This window comes from Hemitrygon akajei, unplaced genomic scaffold (genome assembly GCF_048418815.1).
Source record: "Hemitrygon akajei unplaced genomic scaffold, sHemAka1.3 Scf000042, whole genome shotgun sequence".
Taxonomy (NCBI): Eukaryota; Metazoa; Chordata; class Chondrichthyes; order Myliobatiformes; family Dasyatidae; genus Hemitrygon; species Hemitrygon akajei.
The window spans coordinates 8,558,909-8,584,651 of NW_027331928.1; the positions used below are offsets into that span (position 1 = coordinate 8,558,909).

Here is a 25,743-nt window from a genome sequence, read left to right on the forward strand (position 1 = left end):
TCTTTACTCTTACTCGGCATCTCACTCTCTGTTTACCTTCAAATCCCCAAACTCGTCTCCATAACTCCACCCCTGTCATCTCCCTCTATTTCATCTCCAGTTTTCCTCCCCACACTTTCCTGCCTCACTCTCCCAGTATCAAAGGACTGTATCGCATGTTCACCACCTGACTCATTATCCGTGACTTATCCGCCCCTGAGATTTGTATCTTTGCAGAATCGGTACGTCGCAAGAATGTCAAATTAATGCAGGATTGAAAAAAGATAATAAATGCTGCAAAACTGTCGAACCGGTACTCATACATTCAGAAATATGCTGGCGGAGGGTAAGCAGGTGTTCCTGGGTCATTGAGTTGCAGGCTCCTGTGCCTCTTCTCTGATGATGGAAATGAAATAATAGGGCGCCCGTTCCCGGGTGATCGGCCTCAGTGACGGATCCCGCCTTCTCACCGCTGCCCTCGATGCTGGGGAGGGTTGTGCCCGTGATGGAGCCGGTGGTGTCCACAGCCCTCTCTGGCCTCTGCGCCCTCGTGCGGTGCAGCATCCGCGCTAGGCGCAGATGCAACAGGTCAGAATGCGTGGGTGGTCCGTATGCCGTAACGGGTTAAAAAGAACCAGCAGAAATGGACACCCCTGGAGGCTGAGTCTTCCGTTATAAACTCTATGTTATTAGTGACTACGTGAGTAAGGTAATATCAAACAAGATAAGGTAAGCAGACTAGCAGAGTATAAGCGTATATCGGTGAGTAGATAAAGTTTCCAAGCTTCTCCAGCTGAGATGGTTAGCTGACCACAGTCTTACGGTGGATGGTAAGTAATCAGTTCAGTTCTGGAATTTGGTTTGAGTCGAGTTGGAGAGAGGGGGATAGAGTGTTGATTTATGTTCCAGTGCCGGTGCCGATACTCCACTGATTTAAAAGTCACTAACTTGTGACGATAGGAAGGGGGATGCCGGTCTTCCACGGTAACGCTGTCAACCCAGGCCAGGGTTGAACACACCGATAGCGTTCCACCGGTCACTCCCTTAGTCCACACTGTGAGCAAACATCCCCACCCCTGTTGTGGGCACACCAAGCCCCACCAGTGTCCCCCATGCCTCTGGAGTTGTTTGTCTCCTGTGTGTCTTGTGTGTCTGATTAAAAAGTCAGCTGACCTTGTATATATCTCAGCAGTGCCGACCACCAGCTGGTCCCGTCATATAGCTCCGCCTTTCAGTTTAGAAAGGCAACTCACAGACTCTCTCTCTCATCCCTGTTGCTGAATTAGTACACAAGCTGTTCTCTCTCTCTCTCTCTCCTCTCTCTCTCTCTCTCTCTCTCTCTCTCTCTCTCTCTCTCTCTCTCTCTCTCTCTCTCTCTCTCTCTCTCTCTCTCCTCTCTCTCTCTCTCTCCTCTCACTCTCTCTCTCTCTCTCTCTCTCTCTCTCTCACACTTTTATTGGAACAGTCCACTTTGGAATAGTCCTTCAGATTTCGTCACGACCATGCCTTGACCTCTCAGATGCACCTGTTTCAGGGGCAAAGTTTACCCTTTACGTGGATGGCAGCTCCACAGTCTCTGGGACCGCGGAATGCCTCTGCGGATATGCCGTAGCCGGCAACCCTCCCAGCTCGAAGGTGACGCTCCCCAGCCCCCAGACTCTGCCCAAAAAGCAAACTTCTTTGCTCTCACTCGCGCCTGGATTTTAGCTAAGGACAAAAGGGCCAATGTTTATCAGACTCTCGCTACACGTTTGGGGTGGCCCTTGATTTTGGACAACTCTGGGCACAGCGAAGATATTCACCTCTGTGGGACCCCCATCCAGAATGCCACGTATGTAAAGAATCTCCTCCAGGCTATACTCCTCTCCGAAAAATTGGCCGTTATTAAATGTTTGGGTAAACCTAATAGACGACTCTGCAGTGACTAAAGGCAACAACAGGGCCGACTTGACAGCTAAACAGGGTGCACAGGAGGGGACAACCATAGTTTCCACTACTGAGTGATTAGCTTTCACCACGACTTAATAGCCACCAGTGCCGGACACTCCAGGCAGGGCTACAGTTCGAAAGCTCCAGGGGGGACGCCCCTGATTCAGAAAAGCAACCCTGGATGACACACGGATGTGCGCATTCGGTGTCCACCGGCCTCTGGCAGACCCCAGATGGCCAAGTTTGTGTTCCTGATGCTTTGTTTCCGCTGCTTATTGAATGCCTGCGTACGGACGCCCACCTTGGCAAGGACGGATTGGGTAATATTTTGCTCCGCACCTGGTGGCACCCAAGGCTGGAGGAGGCGGCCACGGCAAAGATACAAGCCTGTTTGATCCGCCAAAAGACAAACGCGGGAAAGGGAGTAAAATGTGCCCCAGGAAAACCCCCCTTGCCAAGTGGTGCTTTTGAATGCATTCAGCTTGATTTTATTGAATCACCGCGTGTACACTGTCATAAGTACTCTTTAGTGATTGTAGATGTGTTCAGTAGACGGATTGAAGCCTGTCCGACAAACAATAATAAAGCTTCCATGGTGGGAAGATTATACCCAGTTTTGGGGTACGCAGACAGATAAGCTCGGACAATAGCCCTCATTTTGTGGGGCAAATAAATAAGGAGCTATGTGAGGTGCTGCACACTGAACCGCAGTTTCACTGTCCTACCACCCGAAGGCTGCAGGAATCGTGGATCCGGCTAACGGCACCCTGAAGAATAAACTGACTAAGTTAATGTCGGAAACCGGACTGAGCTGGCTGGAGGTCCTTCCGTTATCTTCATACCCTATGAGAAATATCCCACATTCCACTGCAGGGTATCTGCAGCTGAAATTGTTTATGGGCGTCCTGGATGGAACCTATGGGACGCCAACACGCAGCCTCCCGTCCAAATTGACCTTAATGTCATGGGGGATGAATTGCAGAAGTACCTTCACCAATTGACGTCCTCTCTAAAGGTTCTCCACTCCCAGGTAAAGAATACCCTTAATGATCCCGGAGGGCAAGGAGCGGAGTGGCCGGAGCTGAAAATTGGAGATACGGTACTGATCAGGGATTGGGCCCCGGTGGAAAGGACCATTCCAGATACTATTGCAAACGCTGACGGTAGTTAAAGTACAAAGGCCAGGAACGTTGGATACATCTCAGGGACTGTAAAAGATGGCTCCCTGGCCGCAATTAACTATTTGTGGGACACATTTCTTTATTTTCTGTTGCAACTGATTCCTGAGAGGACAACTTGCTTGATCAAACACATAAACGTCTGCACCGTAACTGTACTGCGTGCTACCTTTTGGTACAATCTGTAGAAGCAGCGCTGGTAGCTAACCCATCAGGGCTAACCTGGGGGTAAGGATAAATTAATAGTGGAGGATATATCAAGGGCAGAATGTAAAGGATAGAGGGAAAGTTTCGTAGAGGGGCTAGGAGATATTGCATTAAGAAAATGGGCGTAGGTGGTCAGACGAAGGGTGAATACCCCTCCACACAGTCCCATCAGACTCTACCTGGTACAGACACACAGTGAAACTACTTCCTCCCCTTTCCCGCCACGCAGTCGCGGTCAGACCTCACGTGTAGTTAACCTCCGCCCATTAATTTCGAGAGAACTAGAATCTAAAAGCAAGGAGGGAGTTTTCTGGCTCAATAAGGAACTCAGAGGACACATTTGGAGATGTATGAGCAGTTCGGGATCCCTTATCGAATGAAATATGTGCTCATATGGGAAAGCATTCAAAGGAAGTTCAGGAAAATGATTCCAGGATTGGACGGCTTGTCATATGAAGGCAGTGTGATGCTCTGGGGCCTGTACTCGCTGGAATTCCGATGAATGAGGGATGACTTCATTGAAAGTTCTCGGATGGTGAAAGCCTATAACAGAATGGATGTGAAGAGAATGTTCCCTATTGTATGGGAGTCTCGGACCAGGGGACAGAGCCTGAGAATAGAGGGAAATCAGTCAGAAAGGAGATGAGGAGGAATTTCCTCAGCCAACGCGTGGTGAATCTACGGGATTGAATGCCGCAGGCCGCCGTAGAGACCCGGCCATTTGGCTATATTGAAGGCAGAGTTTGAAAGATTCCTGATTAGTCAGGGGATGAACGGAGACAGGGAGAAGCCGGGAGATTTTGGGCTGAGAAGGAAATGAATCAGACATGATGAAATGGGGAGAAGACCCGATGGTCTAATTCAGCTCCGACGTCGTTTGGAATTATTTGGAGTTCCTGGTTTCCTGGTTGTCTGTAACTCAGAGGGTATACATTGGGCCCTGCACGGTCATGCAAACACGAAGGTGTTATGTGTTCGACCGAACAGGACAGGCAGGCAAGTTCCCCGCAACTCCATTTCCGAGAGTACGGTGACGTCACTTTCCTTCTTGACTCAGACTGGCAATTATTCCCTGACACATTCCTGCATGGGAAGTCTGTACTTAAAGGCCTCTTGTCGAGCACTCCATAGAACCACCGAACCATAGAACACTACAGCACGGTACAGGCCCTTCAGCCCTCCATGTTGTGCTGACCCATATAATCCTTAAAAAAAGTACTAAACCCACACCTCCCCATAACCCTCCATTTTTCTTTCATCCATGTGACTGTCCAAGAGGATCTTAAATACGCCTATTGTTTTAGCTTCCACCACCATCCCGAGCAAGTCATTTCCGGCACCCACAACCATCCGTGTAAAAAACTTACCCCTGACGTCTCCCCTAAACTTCCCTCCCTTAATTTTGTACATATGCCCTCCGGTGTTTGCTATTTGTGCCTTGGGAAACAGGTAATGACTATCCACCCTATTTACCTCTCTCATAATTTTTTAGACCCAGCTCTGCTAACCTTCCTTCATATGACTTGTTCTCCAAACCTGGCAACATCCTGGTAAATCTCCTCTGCACCCTCTCCATAGCTTCTCATCCTTCCTATGACGAGGTGACCAGAATTGATCACAATACTCTAAGCGCGGTCTCGCCAGAGATTTGCAGAGTGTTCAGTGCTCAACCGGAGGAGTTGCGTTTCCAGTCCTACTGTGTGTGATGTCCTTCGATTGGTTTGGTGCCGTCTAGTTTACTTCGAGTCGATGCAAGTATTAACTCCAGACGTTGCTATGGAAGTCTATCGTTAAAGGACTCTGGCTGAGCACTCAGTGCTCAATCGCAAGAGTTATGGTGCCAGTACCACTGTTTGTGCGGTCCTTCGATTGGTTTCTTGCCGTCGAGTTTATTTGGAGTCTGAGTCAGTTCCGGACTTCACTCTGCATTTGTGTTCAACACCATCCATAGCTGTCTCGTTACAGAAGGGAGCACAGCGTTAGGAATTTGACAGATGAGGGCTCCCATTGAAGATGGGGAAATTTCATTCGATGTACGATGGAGATAATTCTGTCTCGTCGGATCGCCTCCTGGTGGGGAAGCTGCAACGAACAGAATCGCAAGAGGCCTCAGAGGGTTATAGCCAACACTCTGACAGTCTCACCCCTCCCCCTATTGAGGACATTTTAAAAAGACGACGCCTCGAGAAGGCGGTATCCATCACGGAGGATCCTCACCACCCTGGAGTGGCTCTCTGCTCGTTACTACATCAGAGAGGAGTCACAGGAGTCTAAAACCCCCTCACACAACCATTCAGGAACAGCTTCTTCCTCTACACCATCACATATTTGAACGCACTAACTCGACATTTTTGCTGTATTTATTAATTTCTTGCATTTTACATTAATTGTTATCTTTGAACAAATGAGCGGCGTGTTTGCGGTATTCATTAATATGTCTAATTTACATTAATTTTAAATTACGCCGCACTGATGCAGCAAAAAGCACAGATTCTAGGCCGTATTAGTTTCAGATAATAAAGCAAATATCGATTCCGGTGGAAAACATCCCACATGGGGTGGACAGGACGATTTGCACGCTGGCCGTCACCACTCAGGGCACTGAGTGAAGGAGTCGGGAGCTCGCGTTGCAGTGGTGAGGCCGCATTCTGTTTTGGTCGCCCTGATCCAGGAAAAATGCCACTGAGCTGGAAAGATCCCAGAGGGAGATTTACGGGGATAATGCAGCGACTCCAGGGTCTGAGTTATGGAGAGAGGGAGGGAAGGAGCGTAGATCTAAACTTACAGCGTTGCAGAAACCCAGGAGAGGCAGAAACAGAGAGCACGCACACAGACTTTTACCCAGGTTCGGGGTATCGAATACCAGACGGTTCAGGGTGGAGGTGAGAGTGGGTGAGAAGGAGAAAGAGAGAGAGAGAGCGGTCAGGGAGACGGAGTGTGTAGAGAGAACGGGGAGGGGAGAGTGTGAGTAGGGTAGGGGAGAAAGAAGGAGAAAGGGTAAAGTGGTGGGTAGAGAGAGCGAAGAAAGAGCGGGCGGGGAAAGTGCGATGAAACAGTGGGCGGAGAGGGGTGCAGAGAGAGCTGGGGCGAATGAGGAATTGCGGGGAGGGATGGGGAAATGTCGAGAAATAAGGGGATTGATGGGTAGATGTCTGTGTCTGAAGAATGGATTAAGAGGAAGGTATAGTGAGTGGTGTGGGAATTCGGGAGGATGGATGGAGGGAGAGTGGAAGAAAGGTAAAAAGAAAGATGCGGTGGTCACGTCATTCATGTTGCCCCCACTGGCTGTTGACAGAGTCGCTGGATGTTTTCAGGAATAGTCGGGCACAAAGGTGCCGACTTCTCGCATACGAAACTGCGATCACGATTGCAACGATAGTTGTTTCCTTTCAATCTGCAATGAGTGCAGACGGGAGTTCGAGTGGTCACGTGATACAGGAGACCAGAGGCCGCTTCCCTATCAAAGAGGGTTAAAACGTTTCAACACAGACACTACAGCGCAGCAGTAAACCCGAGACCCTCGCAGAACGAATCTCATCAAACAGCGCTCTCCTCACAGCCCTGACACCGTTCCCAGCTGCATCACACTGACCCACTCGGTCCCCACAGCCCTGTGTCAGTCTCCAAACTAATCCCACAGCACCACGTACCCCTCACAACCTCCGGTCCATCGCCAGACTAATCTCACTGACCCCACTTTCTCTTCACAGTCCTGTTTCAGTCCTCATACGAATCCAACGGACGAACTCTCCCCCGCCCCTGTTTCATTCCCCAAAGAAACACACTTTCCCACCCTCTCCCCACAGACCTGTGGGAGACTCGAAATGAATTCCATAGGCCCATTCCCTTCCTGTGTCTGTGTCCAAATCAACCCCATTGCCGCTCCACCTCCCCTCAGCTTCGTGTCAGTGTTAACCCACAGACACGGGGCCGCCGCCACAGTCCTTCGTCAGTCCGCAAACTAGTCCCACTGACCCAATATTTGACCACCGCCCTGTGTCTCTGTCCAAACTAATCCTTCTGTCTCACCATTTCCCCTCAGAGCTCTGTCAGTCCCTAAACTAATCCCGCTGCCCAGCTCTTATCTCACAAACAAATGTCAGTCCCCAAAATCATCGCATTGCCTCTCACTCTCCCCACAGATTCGTGTCAGACTTCAAACTAATTCCACTGCGTCGCGCCTTCCAGACCGCCCCGCATCGGTCAGCAAAATTACCCCAGCGTAATGGTACTGGTCCCTCCTCACAGCCTGCTGATAGTCCGCACAATATTCTATTCCCCTGCTTCGCCATTCCCCGACAGACACGTGACGGTCCCCAAAATATTCCCATTGTACCAACCTCTCCCGACAACCTGGAACAGTCTACAGACCCCTCCCACTTCCTTCAAACCTATTTCAGTCCGTAAACAAGTCCCATTTTCTCCCGTCAGGACTATGTCATTCCCCAGTTATCACCACACAGATCTCACCCGTCTTCGCATTTTCCAATCCAGTATGCAACTTTTCGTTCGAAAAGAAGGTGGGATATAGCGTTCTGTGAAATTAAATTTATTTAATTATTGCCGAAAATCGAAAACCATTGATGGAGTCACCCTCAGTTTATTACAACAGGAGCGACGGTGGGACGGTGCGGAGTGAGCTTCATTTTGTGTCTGACCCCGGGAGTGTGTAATGGGGCGGTGTGGAGGGAGATTCACTCTATGTCTGACCCCTGGAGTGTGTGATGGGACGGTGTGGAGAGAGATTCACTCTGTCTGACCCCGGGAGTGTGTGATGGGACGGTGTGGAGGGAGATTCACTCTGTGTCTGACCCCGGGATTGTGTGATGGGACGGTGTGGAGGGAGATTCACTCTGTGTCTGACCCCGGGAGTGTGTAATGGGACGGTGTGGAGGGAGATTCACTCTATGTCTGACCCCTGGAGTGTGTGATGGGACGGTGTGGAGAGAGATTCACTCTGTCTGACCCCGGGAGTGTGTGATGGGACGGTGTGGAGAGAGATTCACTCTGTCTGACCCCGGCAGTGTGTGATGGGCCGTGTGAAGGGAGATTCACTCTGTGTCTGACCCCGGGAGTGTGTGATGGGACCGTATGGAGGGAGATTCACTCTCTGCCTGACCCTGGGGGTTCGTGATCGGACGGTGTGTAGGGAGATTTATTCTGTGTCTGAACTCGGGACTGTGTGTTGTGACAGTGTGGAGGGAGCCTCATTCTGTGTCTGACCTCGGGAGTGTGTGATTGGACAGTGTGGAGGGAACCTCACTCTGTGTCTGTCCCGGAGAATATTTGTCGGGTGTGTGTACTTTGTGTCTCACTCTGTGTCAGACCCCTTGGGTGTATAATGTGTCCCGTCCTACTGTGGGACCTTCATGAGTTTGGGACCTACCACTTCATCCACTGAATTGATTTCGAAAAGCTTTGAATTCCGGTTTGAGCATTCCTGCATCGATTCGTTGAAAGATGCTCTAAACGTGGATACGTAATAACACCGGTCTTTGTTAAAGAACCAGTCCTTGGAACAGGATTGCTCTGTAAACAGGAATACGTGACAGTGAATCTCCATCCGTACCTACACATTCCACACCCCCGCGGGATGGGCGAGACTGAGGCGCCGAGTGACTCTCCCTCCAAACCGTCCACTCACCCTTTCCCCGAATCAGACACAGAGTGATGCTCCCTCCACACCATCCAGTCACATAATCCCGGGGTCAGACACAGAGTGAATCTCCCTCCATACAGTCCCATCACACACTCCCGGGGTCAGACACAGAGTGAATCTCCCTCCACACCGTCCCATCGCACACTCCCGGTGTCAGACACAGAGTGAATCTCCCTCCTCACCGTCCAGTCACACATCGACGCAGTCCGTCGAATTGAATTGACTTTATTTCTTACATTGTTCAGGTACGTGGGGAGTAAAAATCTTTACGTTACGTCTCCGTCTGAATCTGCAATGTGCAATTTATAGTAATTTGTAATAAACAGTGTGTACAGCAGGGAAGTCAATATAGCACAGGAACACAACTGCATCAGCGTGAATGAGGAAGTGGATGGCCTGATGGAAGGAGCTTCCCCGAAGCCTCTTGGTCCTGGCTATTATTCTGCGGTAACGTTCCCACTTGCCGGAGATATTACAGGAGGTCCAGGATCCAGCTGCACAAGGCATGGTGAAGGCCGAGTTCTCAGAGCTTCGTCGAGCCTGGAGGGGATTACGAAGGCTCAACTGTGCTCCATGAAAAGTATTTGCATAGAAGTGTCCTTCTTCTCCAGATGTGTAAGCACACTGTGTAGAGCAGTGGCTAGTGCGTCAACTGTCAATCGGTTGTGTCGGAAGGGAAATTATCGGAAACACAGCCGAAAAGATGACTTAAGGTTCAGGTCGCTTCGGGTGCTCTCCAGGCAGGATTAGTGTTGGCGATATCGAACCAAGCGTAAGGAAGGTTTGGGTCTTCTGGGAGAGAGGCAGTGCTGTTGGCAGCCCCACTGCGCTTGGCTTTGAAGCGTGTGATGAGGTGCAGACCGTGACGTCAGTTGCGTGTGCTGCTGGTGGGGAGTTGTGTCTTGATCTTGTCCCTGTATTGTCGTTTCGCTGCTTGGATGACTTTGCGCAGATCGTGGCTGCATTTCTTGAGATCCCCCTGATCACCGGGCCATGTGAACTGTCTGTCGCGGGATAAGTGCTGCTCGCACGGAACGCTCGTTCGGCGATTTCCGGTCTGGGTAGATTCTGACCGATTTCTGGGGGACACATCCTTGCTGCACTTCCGGATGAAACTCGTCACCCCCTTGCGTAAACTCGGAGACATCCACAGCATGAAGGACATTCCAGTCGGCGTCACCAAAGCAGTCCTGTGGGAGGGAGACCGATCGAATCGGACCATCAGCGGACAGTTTTAAGTATGGCCGCCATTTGTTTCAGCTTCTGCCTGGAACTCGGAAGCAACAAGACGGAGGAGTGGTCCGACTTTCCGAACGGCCGGTGGAGGAGTGTTTTGTAGGATAGCGGAAGGGAGAGTAGAAGTGGTCATGTATTCCATCTCCCCGAGTGCTCCCCTGGTTGTGTTGACGAAACTTCGGAGAGACTTCAGACAACAACGCTCTGTTAAAGTTTCCGGCGACGATGAAGGCGGCCTCCGGGTGCACGGTCTCCAGGGTGATGATGGTCTCGTACAGTTCCCTGAGAGACAGGTCAGTATCAGGCTGCGGCGGAGTACACTCAGCTGTGATGATCACAGCCGTGAACTCGAGAAACACACAGCACAGGGTCAGACACAGAATGAAGGTATTCCACTGTCCGATCACACACTCCAGAATGAAATCCCTCCCCACAGTCTCATCACAAACCAGGGTCAGACACAGAATGGAGATATTCCACTGTCCGATCACAGACTCCAGAATGAAATCCCTCCCCACAGTCTCATCACAAACCAGGGTCAGACACAGAATGAAGGTATTCCACTGTCCCATCACACACTCCAGAATGAAATCCCTCCCCACAGTCTCATCACAAACCAGGGTCAGACACAGAATCCACTGTCCGATCACAGACTCCAGAGTAAAAATCCCTCCGCACATTCTCATCAAAAGCTCGGCTCAGACACAGAGTGAAGCTCCTACATAGCAACGCATCACATACACACTGTATCAGACACATGTAAAGCGCTCTCCACAACGTCCCATCACACACTCCCGGGGTCAGACACAGAGTGAATCTCGCTCCACACAGTCCCATCACACACTCCGGTGTCAGACACAGAGGGAAACTCGCTCCACACAGTCCCATCACACACGCCCGGGGTCAGACACAGAGTGAATCTCCCTCCACGCCGTCCCATCACACACTCCCGGGGTCAGACACAGAGTGAATCTCCCTCCACACCGTTCCATCACACACTCCCGGGGTCAGGCACAGAGTGAATCTCCCTCCACACCGTCCCATCACACACTCCCGGGGTCAGACACAGAGTGAATCTCCCTCCACACCGTCCCATCACACACTCCCGGGGTCAGACACAGAGTGAATCTCCTTCCACACAGTCCCATCACACACTCCCGGGGTCAGACACAGAGTGAATCTCCCTCCACACCGTCCCATCACACACTCCCGGGGTCAGACACAGAGTGAATCTCCCTCCACACCGTCCCATCACACACTCCCGGGGTCAGACACAGAGTGAATCTCCCTCCACACCGTCCCATCACACACTCCCTGGGTCAGATACAGAGTGAAGCTCCCTCCATACCGTCCCATCACACACTCCCTGAGTCGGCAGTACAGTTGTCCGAAACGTCAGTTCATACACTCCGAGGGTCAGCAGAGCGGTGAAGCTTCCTCCACAATGTCCTACCAGACACTCACGGAGTCAGATACGGGGTGAAGCTCGTTGCACACCGTCCCATCACACAACCCCGGCGTCAGAATCCCATATCTCTCTCTCTCTGTCTGATGAGGAGCGGGGTAAGAGGGTTATTTTGCCTCACCTCTGATACTGCTAATGAAGTGGCAAATTTCCGGATAGTTTCTCCAAAGCAGAGTGTTGTTTGAGTCCGAGCGGATCTGAGACTGACGAATCTGTGATACTGAGAGAGACGGTGAAGGATATTTCGCGTTTACAGTGACGTGTGAGTGGGCGTCACTTTCCGGTGCGCTGATACGTGTCATGTTCCGGATCGTGTAGATGTCACGCTGAGTGGAGTCTCAGTCTCAGGATTGAGGGGCCTGTGGTGTCAAGGTGAGGAGTGTGCTGGTGTCACAGTCAAGGGAATCGGTGTCATCGTGACGTGCGAGTATGCGTCAGTGACATGGTAATTGTAACACTGAAGGGCATGTCGTTATTGCGGAGAGGCCCGTGTCGGTGTCACTGTGATAGGTGTTTCTGTGACCCGATGAGATGTATATCGGGTCAAGCTGAGATTAATTTCAGTGTTACGGTGAGGGATATGTCGGGATCTCAGTGAGGGGGTTTGTCGTGGTCGCAGTGAGTGGAGAGTCTGTTTCCTGGTGAGGGGTGTGGTCTCACACTGACGGCTGTGCTGGTCTCACGGTGAAAGATGTGTCTGTGTCACGGTGAAGGTTGTGTCTGTGTCACGACGAAGAAAGTGCTGTGGTCACGGTTGGTGTGTCTGTGTTAGTGAAGTACGTGTCCGTGACACGGTGAGGGGCGCGTCGGTGTTACAGTGAATCGTTATTACAGTAACGACGGTGTCTGTCGCTATCAGGTTGAGGGATGTGTCGGTATCATATTGAGGGATGTGTTGGTAGGGGTACTGTTGGGGTCGCGGTGATGGTCCCCTCACTACCACAGTGAGGGGTATGTTGGTTTCACGATGAAGTGTGTTTCGGGGTAATGTTGGGAATGTGTCGCTGTTACAGTGGCCATTTTTATTCTCTGCAGTTTGGTCGTTCCGACCGGTGTGAAACTCACCATGAATCCTCCAACAGATACCCGTGATAATGAGGGCCGCTGTTAAAACGCAGATTAGCCATATGCTTGAGTCTGATCGGCCTCTCCTTGCGGGTCGTTCACTTCCCATGTCGTCTGTGGAAAAATCGTTCCAAGACTTTGTTAATCCATCGTCATATTCCCTGATCTACCCCACCCCTGCTCTTCCCATCCTCTGAGTTCAAATCACTCTCTTTCCCTCCTGCTGAGAAGTGAACATAAATCATAGATCAGAACTATTGCAAAGAAAATAAACTCGTTTCCTGCTTACCAACATCCATCTCCCACCATATTGACGTGCCTGAGAAACTTCTGCTAAAACGCCTCTTTCGATCTGCCTCCAGCACCAGCCCTGGCAGCAAATTCCAGGCACTCTGTGTAAACAGAAATCCGCCTCACACAGTGTAGGATTCACAGTCAATACCTAGAAAGCTAAAATCGCCAAAGATCACGACCTTATGTTTCTTGTAACAGCCTGCAAACTCTCCACAGGTGTGTTCATCTGAATCCCCAAGACTGTTAGTTGATCGACAATGTAGCCCCATGAAGAAGTTCATACCGATCTTGTTTCTCACTTCAACTCTTAAACTCTCTCCTAGACAAGGGATATTTTCCCTGATTTGTAAAGCCGCTCCACATTCTTGAATTTATTGCGCATCGGCACGACTAAAACAGCAGCAAACTGCAGTATTGAGCTTACAGATCTTCGCCTCCTGCAAACAAGTCACACTGATGACGACATCGTCATCCTTCCAGACATTGACACCGGCCCTAAGCTCATCTGCCTTTCATACAGTACTTCCTGCTTTGTGACGTACGCAGCTCAGAACATGAGTCCCAGCAGGCTCAACAATTTGCTTCCTGACTCTGTGTGAGGTCTTCTCAACATCTGTCCCAACAAGCACTCCACTCTCTGCTATGTAACTCCACCACTCCCCCTTTTTAATGGCGCTTCCCGCTGGGATAATAGTTCCACTCCAGTTCAGAATTAAACTGAGAAATTTGCTCATGGCAGAGAAAGAAGCAGCTGCATCACGTGGGGGCGCTGTTGCGCGGCCTCCAGGCAGCAGTCGATGCTTCCCCTTGCACCTTCATCCCCCAGTCTTCTCTCGGCAGAAGACAAGGTCTGCTCTGCTCGACTGAAGATGTCTTGTGGCCTTCAAATTACGCAGTGCCTCGAGATGTGTTGTCGTCTGTTTATTGCCAATGAACTATCTGCCTATTTTTGTCTAGACCAGAACCACCTCCCTCGTTGTACCGATATTACTGTTGCCTATATGGACCACGACCTCTGCCTGCTCACTCTCACACTTGATAATGTTGAGCAGGAGAAATCCGACACTGGTAATAGAGGATTCTATAGTAGGGGTAAACAGAAAAGATGTTCTGTGGACGAGAGATGGTATGTTGCCTCTCGGGTGCAATCTCTCTGCTTCCCTTCTGAGCCAAAGAGCCATACTCAGTGCCAGAGACTGACCGGTGAGACTTTCCTCTGCTTCTCATTTGCACCCCTCTCCCTCACCCAGAAGTGCAGAAAGTGGTCTACCGGTTATTCAGCAGATTGGCCACAAGGGGTCTCTGCACAGCCTCTGGCTGTTTAACTCCATTCCCCTTCCTGAATGTCACCCATTTTCCTGTGAAATTCTCAGTGGGTCTAACTTCCTACCAATATGTCCACCTTATCAGTCCCTGCAGCTTCCCCAATGATTCCGAGTTCATCCTGTTCAGGTTCCAATTCTTTAACGGCGCGTGTTAGAAGCTGGATGCACTTCACACAGGAGACACTGGAGGTCTCCTTGCAGTCGCACATCCAGCAAGGGGAGCATGCAGCTCTCCTGTCAGGCATGCCTACCGCTCTAATGGTACAATTATAACGAAAGAAACAACATATAAACTGAAAGAAACTAAAAGAGTACAGAGGAGATTACTGGAATGTTACCTGGATTTCAGCACCTAAGTTACAGAGAAAGGTTGAATAAATTAGGTCGTTATACATTTGAACGCAGAAGGTTGAGGGGGACTTGATAGCAGTATTGAAAGTTATGAGGGGGATAGATAGCGTTGACATGGATAGGCTTTTTCCATTGAGAGTAGTGGAGATTCAACCAGGAGGACACGAGTTGAGATTTAGGGTGCAAAAGTTTAGGGGTAACTCTGGGATGAATTTCTTTTCTCAGAGAGTGGTAGCTATGTGGAACAAGCTTCCAGTAGAAGTGGTACAGACAGGTTCGATACTGCCATTTATATTTAAAAACAAACTCGATAGGTATATGTACAGGGAGGAATGGAGGTTTATGGGCTGATTGCAGATCGGTGGGATAAGATGAAAGTAAGCGCTCGGCACGGACTAGAAGGGCAAAAATGGCCTATGTCCGTGCTATAAGTGTTATATTGTTATATGAAATATTTCCGAGAGAGCTGCCCGTAGGATTGCTAGAAAGGCAAATCAAAATCCCGTTTGACTACAAAAGACCTTCAGGACGATTTAGCCAACTTTGGAGTGGTGGTGAACTGTTCTACTGTGCAGTGACACCTGCACAAATATGACTTTCATGAAAGAGACATCAGAGAAAGGTTGAACAAGATTGAAACATATAAAATCATTAAAGGATTGGACACGCTGGAGGCAGGAAGCATGTTCCCGCTGATGGGTGAGTCCAGAACTAGAGGCCACAGTATAAGAATAAGGGGTAGGCCATTTAGAACTGAGATGCGGAAAAGCTTTTTCACTCAGAGAGTGGTGGATATGTGGAATGCTCTGTCCCAGAAGGCAGTGGAGGGTAAGTCTCTGTATGCATTTAAGAGAGAGTTTGATAGAGCTGTTATAGATAGCGGGGTCAAGGAATATGGGGAGAGGGCAGGAACGGGGTACTAATTGTGCATGATCAACCATGACCACAGTGAATGGCGGTGCTGGCTAGAAGGGCCGAATGGCCTACACCTGCACCTACTGTCTATTGTCTATTGTCTATTAAGTTAGTTATTTTATTCTTTGAAGCATAGATGGTTGGGTGGGGGGACTTGATAGAGGTATTTAAAATTATGAACGGGATAGAGAGAGTTGACATGGATAGGCTTTTTCCACTGAGAGCAATGGAGATTCAATCAAGAGGACATGAGATGAGAGTTACGGGGCAAAAGTTTAGGGGTAACACGAGGGGGAACCTCTTTACTCAGAGAATGGTAGCTGTGTGGAACGAACTTCCAGTAGAAGTGGTAGAGGCAGGTTCAATTTTGTCATTAAAAAAAATGGGTAGGTATATAGACAGGAAAGGATTCGAGAGTTATGGGCTAAGTGAAGGTCGGTGGGACTAGGTGAGAATAAGCGTTCGGCATAGACTAGAAGGGCCGAGATGGCCTATTCCCGGGCTGAAATTGTTATATGGTTTTATGTTTGTTATAATGGGTGATTTTAACTTCCCTAATATTGAGTGGCATCTCCTGACTGCAAGGAGGATAGATGGGGCTGAAATTGTCAGGCGTGTTCAACAAGGATTCCTGACACAGAATGTGGACAGGCCGTCGAGAGGAGAAGCAATACTGGATCTAGTTCTGGGTAATGAACCTCGTCAGGTGGCAGACCTCCTGTTGGGGGAGCATCTTATTGAGAGTGACCACAACACCCTTAGCTTCTGCATAGCTATGGAAAAAAGTTAAAAACAGGCAAAATGTGAAAGTGCTTAACGGGGAAAGTGCTAACTATAATTGGATCAGACAAGAGACATCGAGAGTAAATTGGAAACAGATATATAAGGGTGAAATGTTAGATATAAGAAGAAGGAAGTAGGAGGGTCTCATGAAAAACATAGGGTAACCAGGAAGGAGTTTAAGAAAGGACTTATGAGAGCTCGAAGGGGCTATGATAAGGTTCTGACATGCAGGATTGAGGAGAGTCCCAAGGCGTTCTGTGCTTATGTGAAGAACAGAAGGATGACAAGAATGAAAGCAGGGCCGCTAAAAGATGAAGAGGGCAACACGTGCCTGGAGGCGGAGGAGCTTGGCGGGGTCCTAAATGATTACTTTGCTTCAGTATTCACAAGTGAAAATGACCTTGATCAGGCCTGTGCTGGACAATGTGGAGATTAAGTAAGAAGTGTTGTGTCTTCTGAAAAACATCAGGATTGCTAAGTACCCAGGGCCGGACGTGATATATCCCATGGTGATGTGGTAAGTGAGAGAAGAGATCGCTTGAGCAGTAATTACCTGATTTTGAATCCTCTTTGGCTGTAGGGAAGGTCCCGGAGGGTTGGAGAATGGCAAAAGTAGTTCCCTTGTTTAAAAAAGGTAATAGAATCCTCGGAACCATAGACCGGTGAGTCGGTGGTCTGCAAACTACAGGAAAATATTCCTAAGGATAGGATCTACGAGCATTTTGAGAAATACAGTCTACTCAAGCATAGTCAACATGACTTTATGAAGGGAGGGTCGTGCTTCACGAGCCAAACTGAGTTATTTGAAGGGGTAACAAATGAAATTGATCAGGATAGTGCGGTAGACGTGGTCGACATGGATTTTAGCAAGACATTTGACAAGGTCCCCACAAGAGACTCATCCGGAAAATCATAATGCATGGGATCAGTGGAACCTTGGCTGTTTGGATTAAAAAAATACTTAAAGGAAGAAAGCAGAGGGCAGAAGTGGAAGGAAAGTATTCTGCCTGCAGGTCGGTGACTAGTGGAGTGCCGCAGGTATCTGTCCTGGGACCCCTGCTATCTGTGATATTTATTAATGATCTGGATGAAGAGGCAGAAGGATGGGTGAGTAAGTTTGCGGATGACACGAAGATTGACGTGAATAAAGGTTGTCCCTCTATTCTGAGACTGTATCCTCTAGTCTTTGTCTCTACCAGCACAGGACAAATCCTCTCCACATCCACTCCAGCAAGACCTTTCACCATTCTAGAGGTTTTAATGAGGTCACCCCTCATCCTTCTGAATACCGACCCAGAGTCATCATACACTCTTTATATGACAAGCCTTTTATTCCCGGAATAACTTTCCTGAACTTCCTTTAATCTTTCGCCAGTTTCCGCACAACCTTTGTAAGATAAACGACCCAAAACCGCTCACAGTAATCCACGAGAGGCCTCGCCAGTGCTTAATGATATCAGGAGTTTAAATCTTCGCGTTTACATTCCTTAGAAATAATTGCTCACATGGCATTGGACTTCCTGATCACAGACTCAACATGCAAATTAACCTTCAGGATATCATCACAAGTTCTCCCAAGTCCCTGTCAGTGTAAAGCTCCGTTTGCGTTCTCCATTTTCTCTACAATTACAAAATTGCCTACTCTTTCATTTCTTCTACCAGCATGCGAGGCCTTTTAATTTCCAACATTGTATTCATCTGCCATTTCTTTGAATAATTCCCCTTATTTGTTCGTCTTTCTGTAGACTCTCTATTTCCGCAAAACTTCCTGTCCCTCCACCTATATTCATATAATTGGCAATCTTTGCAACAAAGCCATCAATTCTATTATCCAAATGATGGACACAGAATGTGAAAAGTATCGGTCCCAACACAGACCCCAGTGGAGCAGGATGAGTCACCGGCAGTCAGTCACATAAAAAGTATCCCTTTACTCCCACTCTTTGCCTCCTGCCAATTGGCCACTGCTTTATCCATGCTAGAATGTTTCCTGAAATCCCATGAGCTCGTAGCATGTTAAACAACCTCATGTGCAGCACCTTGACAAGGCCTTCTGACAATCCAAATAGCACGTCATGAACCGATTCTCTTTTGTCGATCTGCGTATTATTTCATCAAAACGTACAGCAGACTTGTCAGGCAGCATTTTCCCTGAAAGAAACTCCGGCCTATTTTATCCTGGGTCTCCAAATACCCTGCGACCTCATCCTTAACAATGGTCTCTAAAACATTCCCAACCGCGGAGCTCAGGCTAACTAACCCAGAGTTCCCTTAACAATGGTCTCTAATACGTTACCAACCGCTGAGCTCAGCCTAACTGGCCCAGAGCTTCCTAACAATGGTCTCTAATACCTTCAAAACCGCTGGGCTCAGACTAACTGGCCTAGAGTTTCCTTAACAATGGTCTCTAATACCTTCCCAACCGCTGAGCTCAGACTAACTGGCCTAGAGTTCCCTTAACAATGGTCTCTAATACGTTCCCAACCGCTGAATTCAGACTAAATGGCCCAGAGCTCCCTCAACAATGGTGTCTAATACGCTCCCAACCGCTGAGCTCAGACTAACTGGCCCAAAGTTCCCTTAACAATGGACTCTAATACCTTCCCAACGGCTGAGCTCAGACTAACTGGCCCAGAGTTTCCTTAGCAATGGTCTCCAATACCTGCCCAACCGCTTAGCTCGGACTAACTGGCCTAGAGTTTCCTTAACAATGGTCTCCAATACCATCCCAACCGCTGAGCTCGGACTAACTGGCCTAGAGTTTCCTTAACAATGGACTCTAATACCTTCCCAACGGCTGAGCTCAGACTAACTGGCCCAGAGTTTCCTTAGCAATGGTCTCCAATACCTTCCCAACCGCTTAGCTCGGACTAACTGGCCTAGAGTTTCCTTAACAATGGTCTCCAATACCTTCCCAACCGCTGAGCTCAGACTAACTGACCTAGAGTTTCCTTAAAAATGGAATCTAATATCTGCCCAACCGCTGAGCTCAGACTAACCGGCCCAGAGTTTCCTTAACAATGGACTCTAATACCTTCCCAACCGCTGAGCTCAGACTAACTGACCTAGAGTTTCCTTAAAAATGGAATCTAATATCTGCCCAACCGCTGAGCTCAGACTAACCGGCCCAGAGTTTCCTTAACAATGGACTCTAATACCTTCCCAACCGCTCAGCTCAGACTAACTGACCTAGAGTTTCCTTAACAATCGTCTCTAATACCATCCTAACCGCTGAGCTCAGACTAACTGGCTCAGAATTTCCTTAACAATCGTCTCTATTACCTTCCCAACCGCTGAGCTCAGACTAACTGGCCCAGAGTTCCCTTAACAATGGTCTCTAATACCTTCCCAGCCGCTGAGCTCAGACTAACTGGCCCAGAGTTCCCTTAACAATGGTCTCTAATACCTTCCTAACCGCTGAGCTCAGACTAACTGGCTCAGAATTTCCTTAACAATCGTCTCTATTACCTTCCCAACCGCTGAGCTCAGACTAACTGGCCGAGAGTTTCCTTAACAATCGTCTCAATTACCTTCCCAACCGCTGAACTCTGACTAACTGGACCAGAGTTTCCTTAGCAATGGTCTCTAATACCTTCCCAACCGCTGAGCTCAGTCTAACCGGACCAGAGTTTCCTTAGCAATGGTCTCTAATACGTTCCCAACCGCTGAATTCAGACTAAATGGCCCAGAGCTCCCTCAACAATGGTGTCTAATACGCTCCCAACCGCTGAGCTCAGACTAACTGGCCCAAAGTTCCCTTAACAATGGACTCTAATACCTTCCCAACGGCTGAGCTCAGACTAACTGGCCCAGAGTTTCCTTAGCAATGGTCTCCAATACCTTCCCAACCGCTTAGCTCGGACTAACTGGCCTAGAGTTTCCTTAACAATGGTCTCCAATACCTTCCCAACCGCTGAGCTCGGACTAACTGGCCCAGAGTTTCCTTAACAATGGACTCTAATACCTTCCCAACGGCTGAGCTCAGACTAACTGGCCCAGAGTTTCCTTAGCAATGGTCTCCAATACCTTCCCAACCGCTTAGCTCGGACTAACTGGCCTAGAGTTTCCTTAAGAATGGTCTCCAATACCTTCCCAACCGCTGAGCTCAGACTAACCGGCCCAGAGTTTCCTTAACAATGGACTCTAATACCTTCCCAACCGCTGAGCTCAGACTAGCTGACCTAGAGTTTCCTTAAAAATGGAATCTAATATCTGCCCAACCGCTGAGCTCAGACAAACCGGCCCAGAGTTTCCTTAACAATGGACTCTAATACCTTCCCAACCGCTCAGCTCAGACTAACTGACCTAGAGTTTCCTTAATAATGGTCTCTAATATCTGCCCAACCGCTGAGCTCAGACTAACCGGCCCTGAGTTTCCTTAACAATGGACTCTAATACCTTCCCAACCGCTCAGCTCAGACTAACTGACCTAGAGTTTCCTTAATAATTGTCTCTAATACCATCCCAACTGCTGAGCTCAGACTAACTGGCCAAGAGTTTCCTTAACAATCGTCTCTAATACCATCCCAACCGCTGAGCTCAGACTAACTGGCTCAGAATTTCCTTAACAATCGTCTCTATTACCTTCCCAACCGCTGAGCTCAGACTAACTGGCCCAGAGTTCCCTTAACAATGGTCTCTAATACCTTCCCAGCCGCTGAGCTCAGACTAACTGGCCTAGAGTTTCCTTAACAATCGTCTCTAATACCTTCCCAACCGCTGATCTCAGACTAACTGGCCGAGAGTTTCCTTAACAATCGTCTCAATTACCTTCCCAACCGCTGAACTCTGACTAACTGGCCTAGAGTTTCCTGAACAATGGTCTCTAATACCTACCCAACCGCTGAGCTCAGTCTAACTGGACCAGAGTTTCCTTAGCAATGGTCTCTAATACCTTCCCAACCGCTGAGCTCTGACTAACTGGCGCAGAGTTTCCTTAACAATGGAATCTAATACCTTCCCAACCGCTGAGCTCAGTCGAACTGGCCTAGAGTTCCCTTTCTTCTGCATTTCCCCGTAGCTGAAGAAAGGAGAAACATTTATAATTTTCATTCTTCCGGAACCATTCCAGAATCTGATGATTATTGAAAGGTCATTACTAATGCCACCTCGATCTCTTCTGCCACCTCTTTCAGAGCCCAGGCGTGTAGACCATCAAGCCCAGCTGGCTCATCTACCTTCAGACCTTTCGGTATCGCAAGAACCTTCTGTCCAGTGATGGTAACTTCTCACACTTCCGACACCCTGACACCTGTAACTTCCATCCTACTGGTCGTGTCTCACACAGCGAAGACTAGTGAAAACCACTGATCCAGTTCATCCGCCATTTCATTATCACCAATTGCAAATTCTCCAGCATCATTTTACAGCGGTCCGATATGCAGTTTAGCCTCTCTTTTCCGCTTCTTCTGTCTGAGGAGACTATTGGATAGCTTGCTTCTATATTCTATCTTTACCTTAGTTAATTTTAAAATTGCCCTCTTTTTGTTTTAAATATATCTCAATCGTTCAATTTCACGCTGATATTTGATGTATTTTAAGCCCTCGATTTCGCTTTTACTTTGTCTTTGACTTCGTCTATTAAGCACGATTTTGTCAGACTTCTTTTGGAACTGATCTTCCTGTTTGTGATGTACATGTCCTGTTCTTTCCGAATTGCTTACAGAAATTCCATCCATTGCTGTTGTGCCGCCATCCCTGGCAATGCCCTTCTCCATTCAATTCTGGTCAACAGTTCCCTCATGCCTCTGTAATTTCCTCATTACCCCCACTGTAATACTGACACATCTGATTTGAGCTTCTTCTTCTGAAACTGAAGGTTGAAAGTTTTCATATTATGTTCACTCAACCCTGAGTGTTCTTTTACCTCAAGCTCTCTAATCAGATATGGTTGACTGACCAGCATCCAATCCAGAATACCGGAATTGCTGATCCACAGTTGGGTTCAACCACGATTTGCTCTAAAAAGCCAAATCGTAGGCACTGTAGAAATACGCCTCCTGGAATCCAACACCAACCTGATTTTCCCAATCTACCCGCATATTGTAGTTCCCCCATATCGATTGTAACATTGCCCTTTTGGCATGTATTTTCCGTGTCCTGTTGTACTTTGCAGGCCAGATCATTACCACTATTTGTGTGTCTGTATCCAATTCTGATCAGATGTTTTTGCCCGAGCATTTCCGAACCCCTACACTCAAAGATTCAACACCTAGCGGCCCTAGGTCACTGCTGAAAGGACTCGGCCCGAAACATCGTCTGCATTCTTTCCTATAGATGTTGCCCGGCCTGCTGAGTTCTTCCAGCATTTTGTGTCTGTTGTTTGGATGTCATCTCTTTCTTACGACTTGATTTTATTTTTACTAACAGAGCTCAGACGCCCTCTCTGCATTCCCGGCTGTGCCTTCGACAGTATATGTACCCTTGGGCATTAAGTTCCCAGCTACAGTCTTTCAGTCATGATTCAGTGATGCCTGCAACATCAGACCTGCCAATCTGCAACGATGCTGCAAGTTCAGCTTTGTGATTTGGTTACCGCGCACATTTGAAAATCCACACATTCTGTCCTGTATTCTTCCTTTTCCTTTTCGTTCTTTTATCATTTCCGATTCTGCCCACCTTTTAAGTTGCAGCTCAACCGATTGGCTGCAATTTCCCCCAGTCATTAAACTCTCCTCAGTGTGCATTGCCTCTGTTTACAAACCAGTGACCTCATCGTCAGCACTATTATCGGTCTTTCATACAATTATGTTGCATTGAAATGTGTGCTGCACAGGACACGAGTTGAACCATATGATTCTGAACATCGTCTGAGCTCTTACAAACATCTACCTCCACAAATTCTCCATAAGCTGTTCTGGCATTCTGGCCCCTATCCTTCCGCAACTAGTTCGAACGGAAACTGGCAACAGTACAGTTTTCCTGGTTCTGGGCTCACTAGCACGCTGCACGAGCAGCAGTCCTGAGATCACCACCCTGGACAACCTGCCCTTTAACCTAGCCCCTAACACCCTGTACTCCCTCCTCATACGTCCTATCAATGGCACTGATATCCATATCGAAACACGATTTCACTTGCTCTGCACTGGGCCATGGACCATCAGGACGATAGCAATGCTTACGGCACGCTGCGGTGTATTGGCAACAGCTCAGCGTTCAGCACAGTCATTTCCTCAGTTCTAATCAACAAGCTCCAAATCCTGGGCCGTTGCATCTCCCTCTGCAAAATAATGTTTGACTTTCTCATTGTGAAACCACAGTCCGTGTAGATCGGTCATAACATTTCCCATCTACAGGCAGTGTTGAATTAACAGAGAAGCTGCAGGTCATCTAGCGATTAGGAAAATGGGCAAAGTACTGGCAGAAGGAATACAGTGCCTGGAAGTGTACCGTCATGAAATTTGCCAGAAGTTATAAATGTGCGGACTATTTCCTTAAAGACAACAGCAAACCTCGGCTCAAAGGGATTTGGGAATCCTGGTGCAGGAATCCCTCGAGGTTAATTTACAGGTGGAGTCGGTGGTGAGGAAGACAAATGCAATGTTCGCATTCATTTCCAGATGAGCAGAGTATAAGAGAAAAGGTTTATTTTCGAGGTTTTACAAGGCACTGGAGAGGTCACATTTGTTGTATTATGAGCAATGTTGGTCCCCTCAGAAAATAATGGATTTGCTGACATTGGGGTTGATACGACCAGAAGACAATACGAAGCATAAGGCTATTCAGTCGATCAAAACTGATTTGCCATTCCATTCATGACTAATCCCGGCTCCCACTCAACCAACCTTCTCGCTGTTTTTTTTCTCTCTTTTATTGACGCCCTAACCAATCAGAAAGCTGTCATATTTCGCCTAATTCTACTCACGGCCTTGGGCTCCAGTATGGTTTGCGGCAGAGCATTCCGCATTTTCGCTTCTATCTGGCGACAAAAACTCCTCTTTGTTTCTGTTCTAAAAGGCCGTCCCTTAATTTTGATATGTGCCCTCCAGTTCTGGATATCCCCAACACAGGAAACATCCTCTCCACATCCACCGTACCTAGCCACTTTCAACATTCGATAGTTTCAACAAAATCACGAGATTGTAAAGCAAGATTGTTTAACCAATCTATTACAGTTTTTTCAAGCAGGTTACCCAGAAAGTGGATGAAGGGAAGACAGTGGATGTTGTCCACATGGACAAGTGTAAGGCCTTTGACAAGGTCCCGCATGGGAGGTTAGTTAGAAAGATACAGTCTCCAGGTATACATGGTGAGGCAGTAAATTGTATTAGAAATTGGCTCAATGGAAGAAAACAGAGAGTGGTGGTGGAAGATTGCTTCTCTGAGTGGAGGATTGTGACCAGTGGTGTGCCGCAGTGATCAGTGTTGGGTCCATTGTTATTTAGCATCTATATCAATGACATGGATGATAATGTGGCAAATTGGATTTGCAAATTTGCTGATGATACAAAGATCAGAGATGTAGTGGACAGTGAGGAAGGATTTCAAAGCTGAGAGGAGGATTTGGATCAGCTGGAAAAAAGGGCTGAAAAATATCGGATGGAGTTTAATACAGACAAGTGTGAGGTATTGCACTTTGAAAAGGCACACCAAGGTAGAAAATACAAGGTAAATGGTAGGGCACTGAGGAGTGTAGTAGAACAGAGGGATCTGAGAGTACAGATAAATAATTCGCTACTAGTGACGTCACAGGTAGATTGGGTCATAAAGAGAGCTTTTGATTTATTGGTCTTTATAAATCAAAGTATTGAGTATAAGAGTTGGAATGTTATACTGAATATCTATATTACATTCGTGAGACCGAATTTGGAATATTGTGTCCAGGTTTGGTCACCTAACTACAGGTAGGACATAAAAAAGGTTGAAAGAGTGCGGGGAATGTTTATAAGGATGTCGCTGGGATTTGCGAAACTGAGTTACAGAGAAAAGTTGAATGGGATAAGAATTTATTCTCTGGAGCGTAGAATAATGATGGGTCTTTTGAGGAGCTACATAAAATTATGATGAGTATAGATAGAGTGAATACAAGCAGGTTTTTTTCCACTGAGGCTAGGGAAGAGAAAAATAACAGAGAACAGAGGACCTGTGTTAAGGGTGAAGGGTGAACAGTATAACGGAAACATGGTGGGGGGGGGGGGGAGTTTCTTCACACAGAGAGTGGTGGAAGAATAGACTGTCAGATGAAGTAGTAACTGCAGGCTCACTTATAACATTTAAGAAAAACATGGTCCGGCACATGGATGTCAGGGGTGTGGAGGGATATAGTCCAGGCGCAGGTCAGTGGGAGTAGACAGTAAAATAGATCGGCACAGACAAGAATTGCCGAAGGGCCTGTTTCTGCGCTATAATGTTCTAAGG

At 48.0% G+C, this 25,743-nt stretch overlaps 1 protein-coding gene across 1 annotated transcript in view; it reads right to left on the reverse strand.

The window, feature by feature from the left end:
• Positions 1-6,062: 6,062 nt before the first annotated feature.
• LOC140720423 (C-type lectin domain family 9 member A-like) overlaps positions 6,063-25,743 on the reverse strand; it is a 28,549-nt gene continuing 8,868 nt past the window's right edge. Inside the window, exons 2-6 of the mRNA XM_073035276.1 lie at positions 12,719-12,832; positions 11,775-11,873; positions 8,680-8,822; positions 7,764-7,828; positions 6,063-6,750 (exon numbers count right to left, since the gene is read on the reverse strand). Of these exons, the coding sequence (XP_072891377.1) occupies positions 6,561-6,750; positions 7,764-7,828; positions 8,680-8,822; positions 11,775-11,873; positions 12,719-12,827 (606 nt within the window). The 5' untranslated portion in view covers positions 12,828-12,832 and the 3' untranslated portion in view covers positions 6,063-6,560. The remainder of the gene's footprint in view (positions 6,751-7,763; positions 7,829-8,679; positions 8,823-11,774; positions 11,874-12,718; positions 12,833-25,743) is intronic.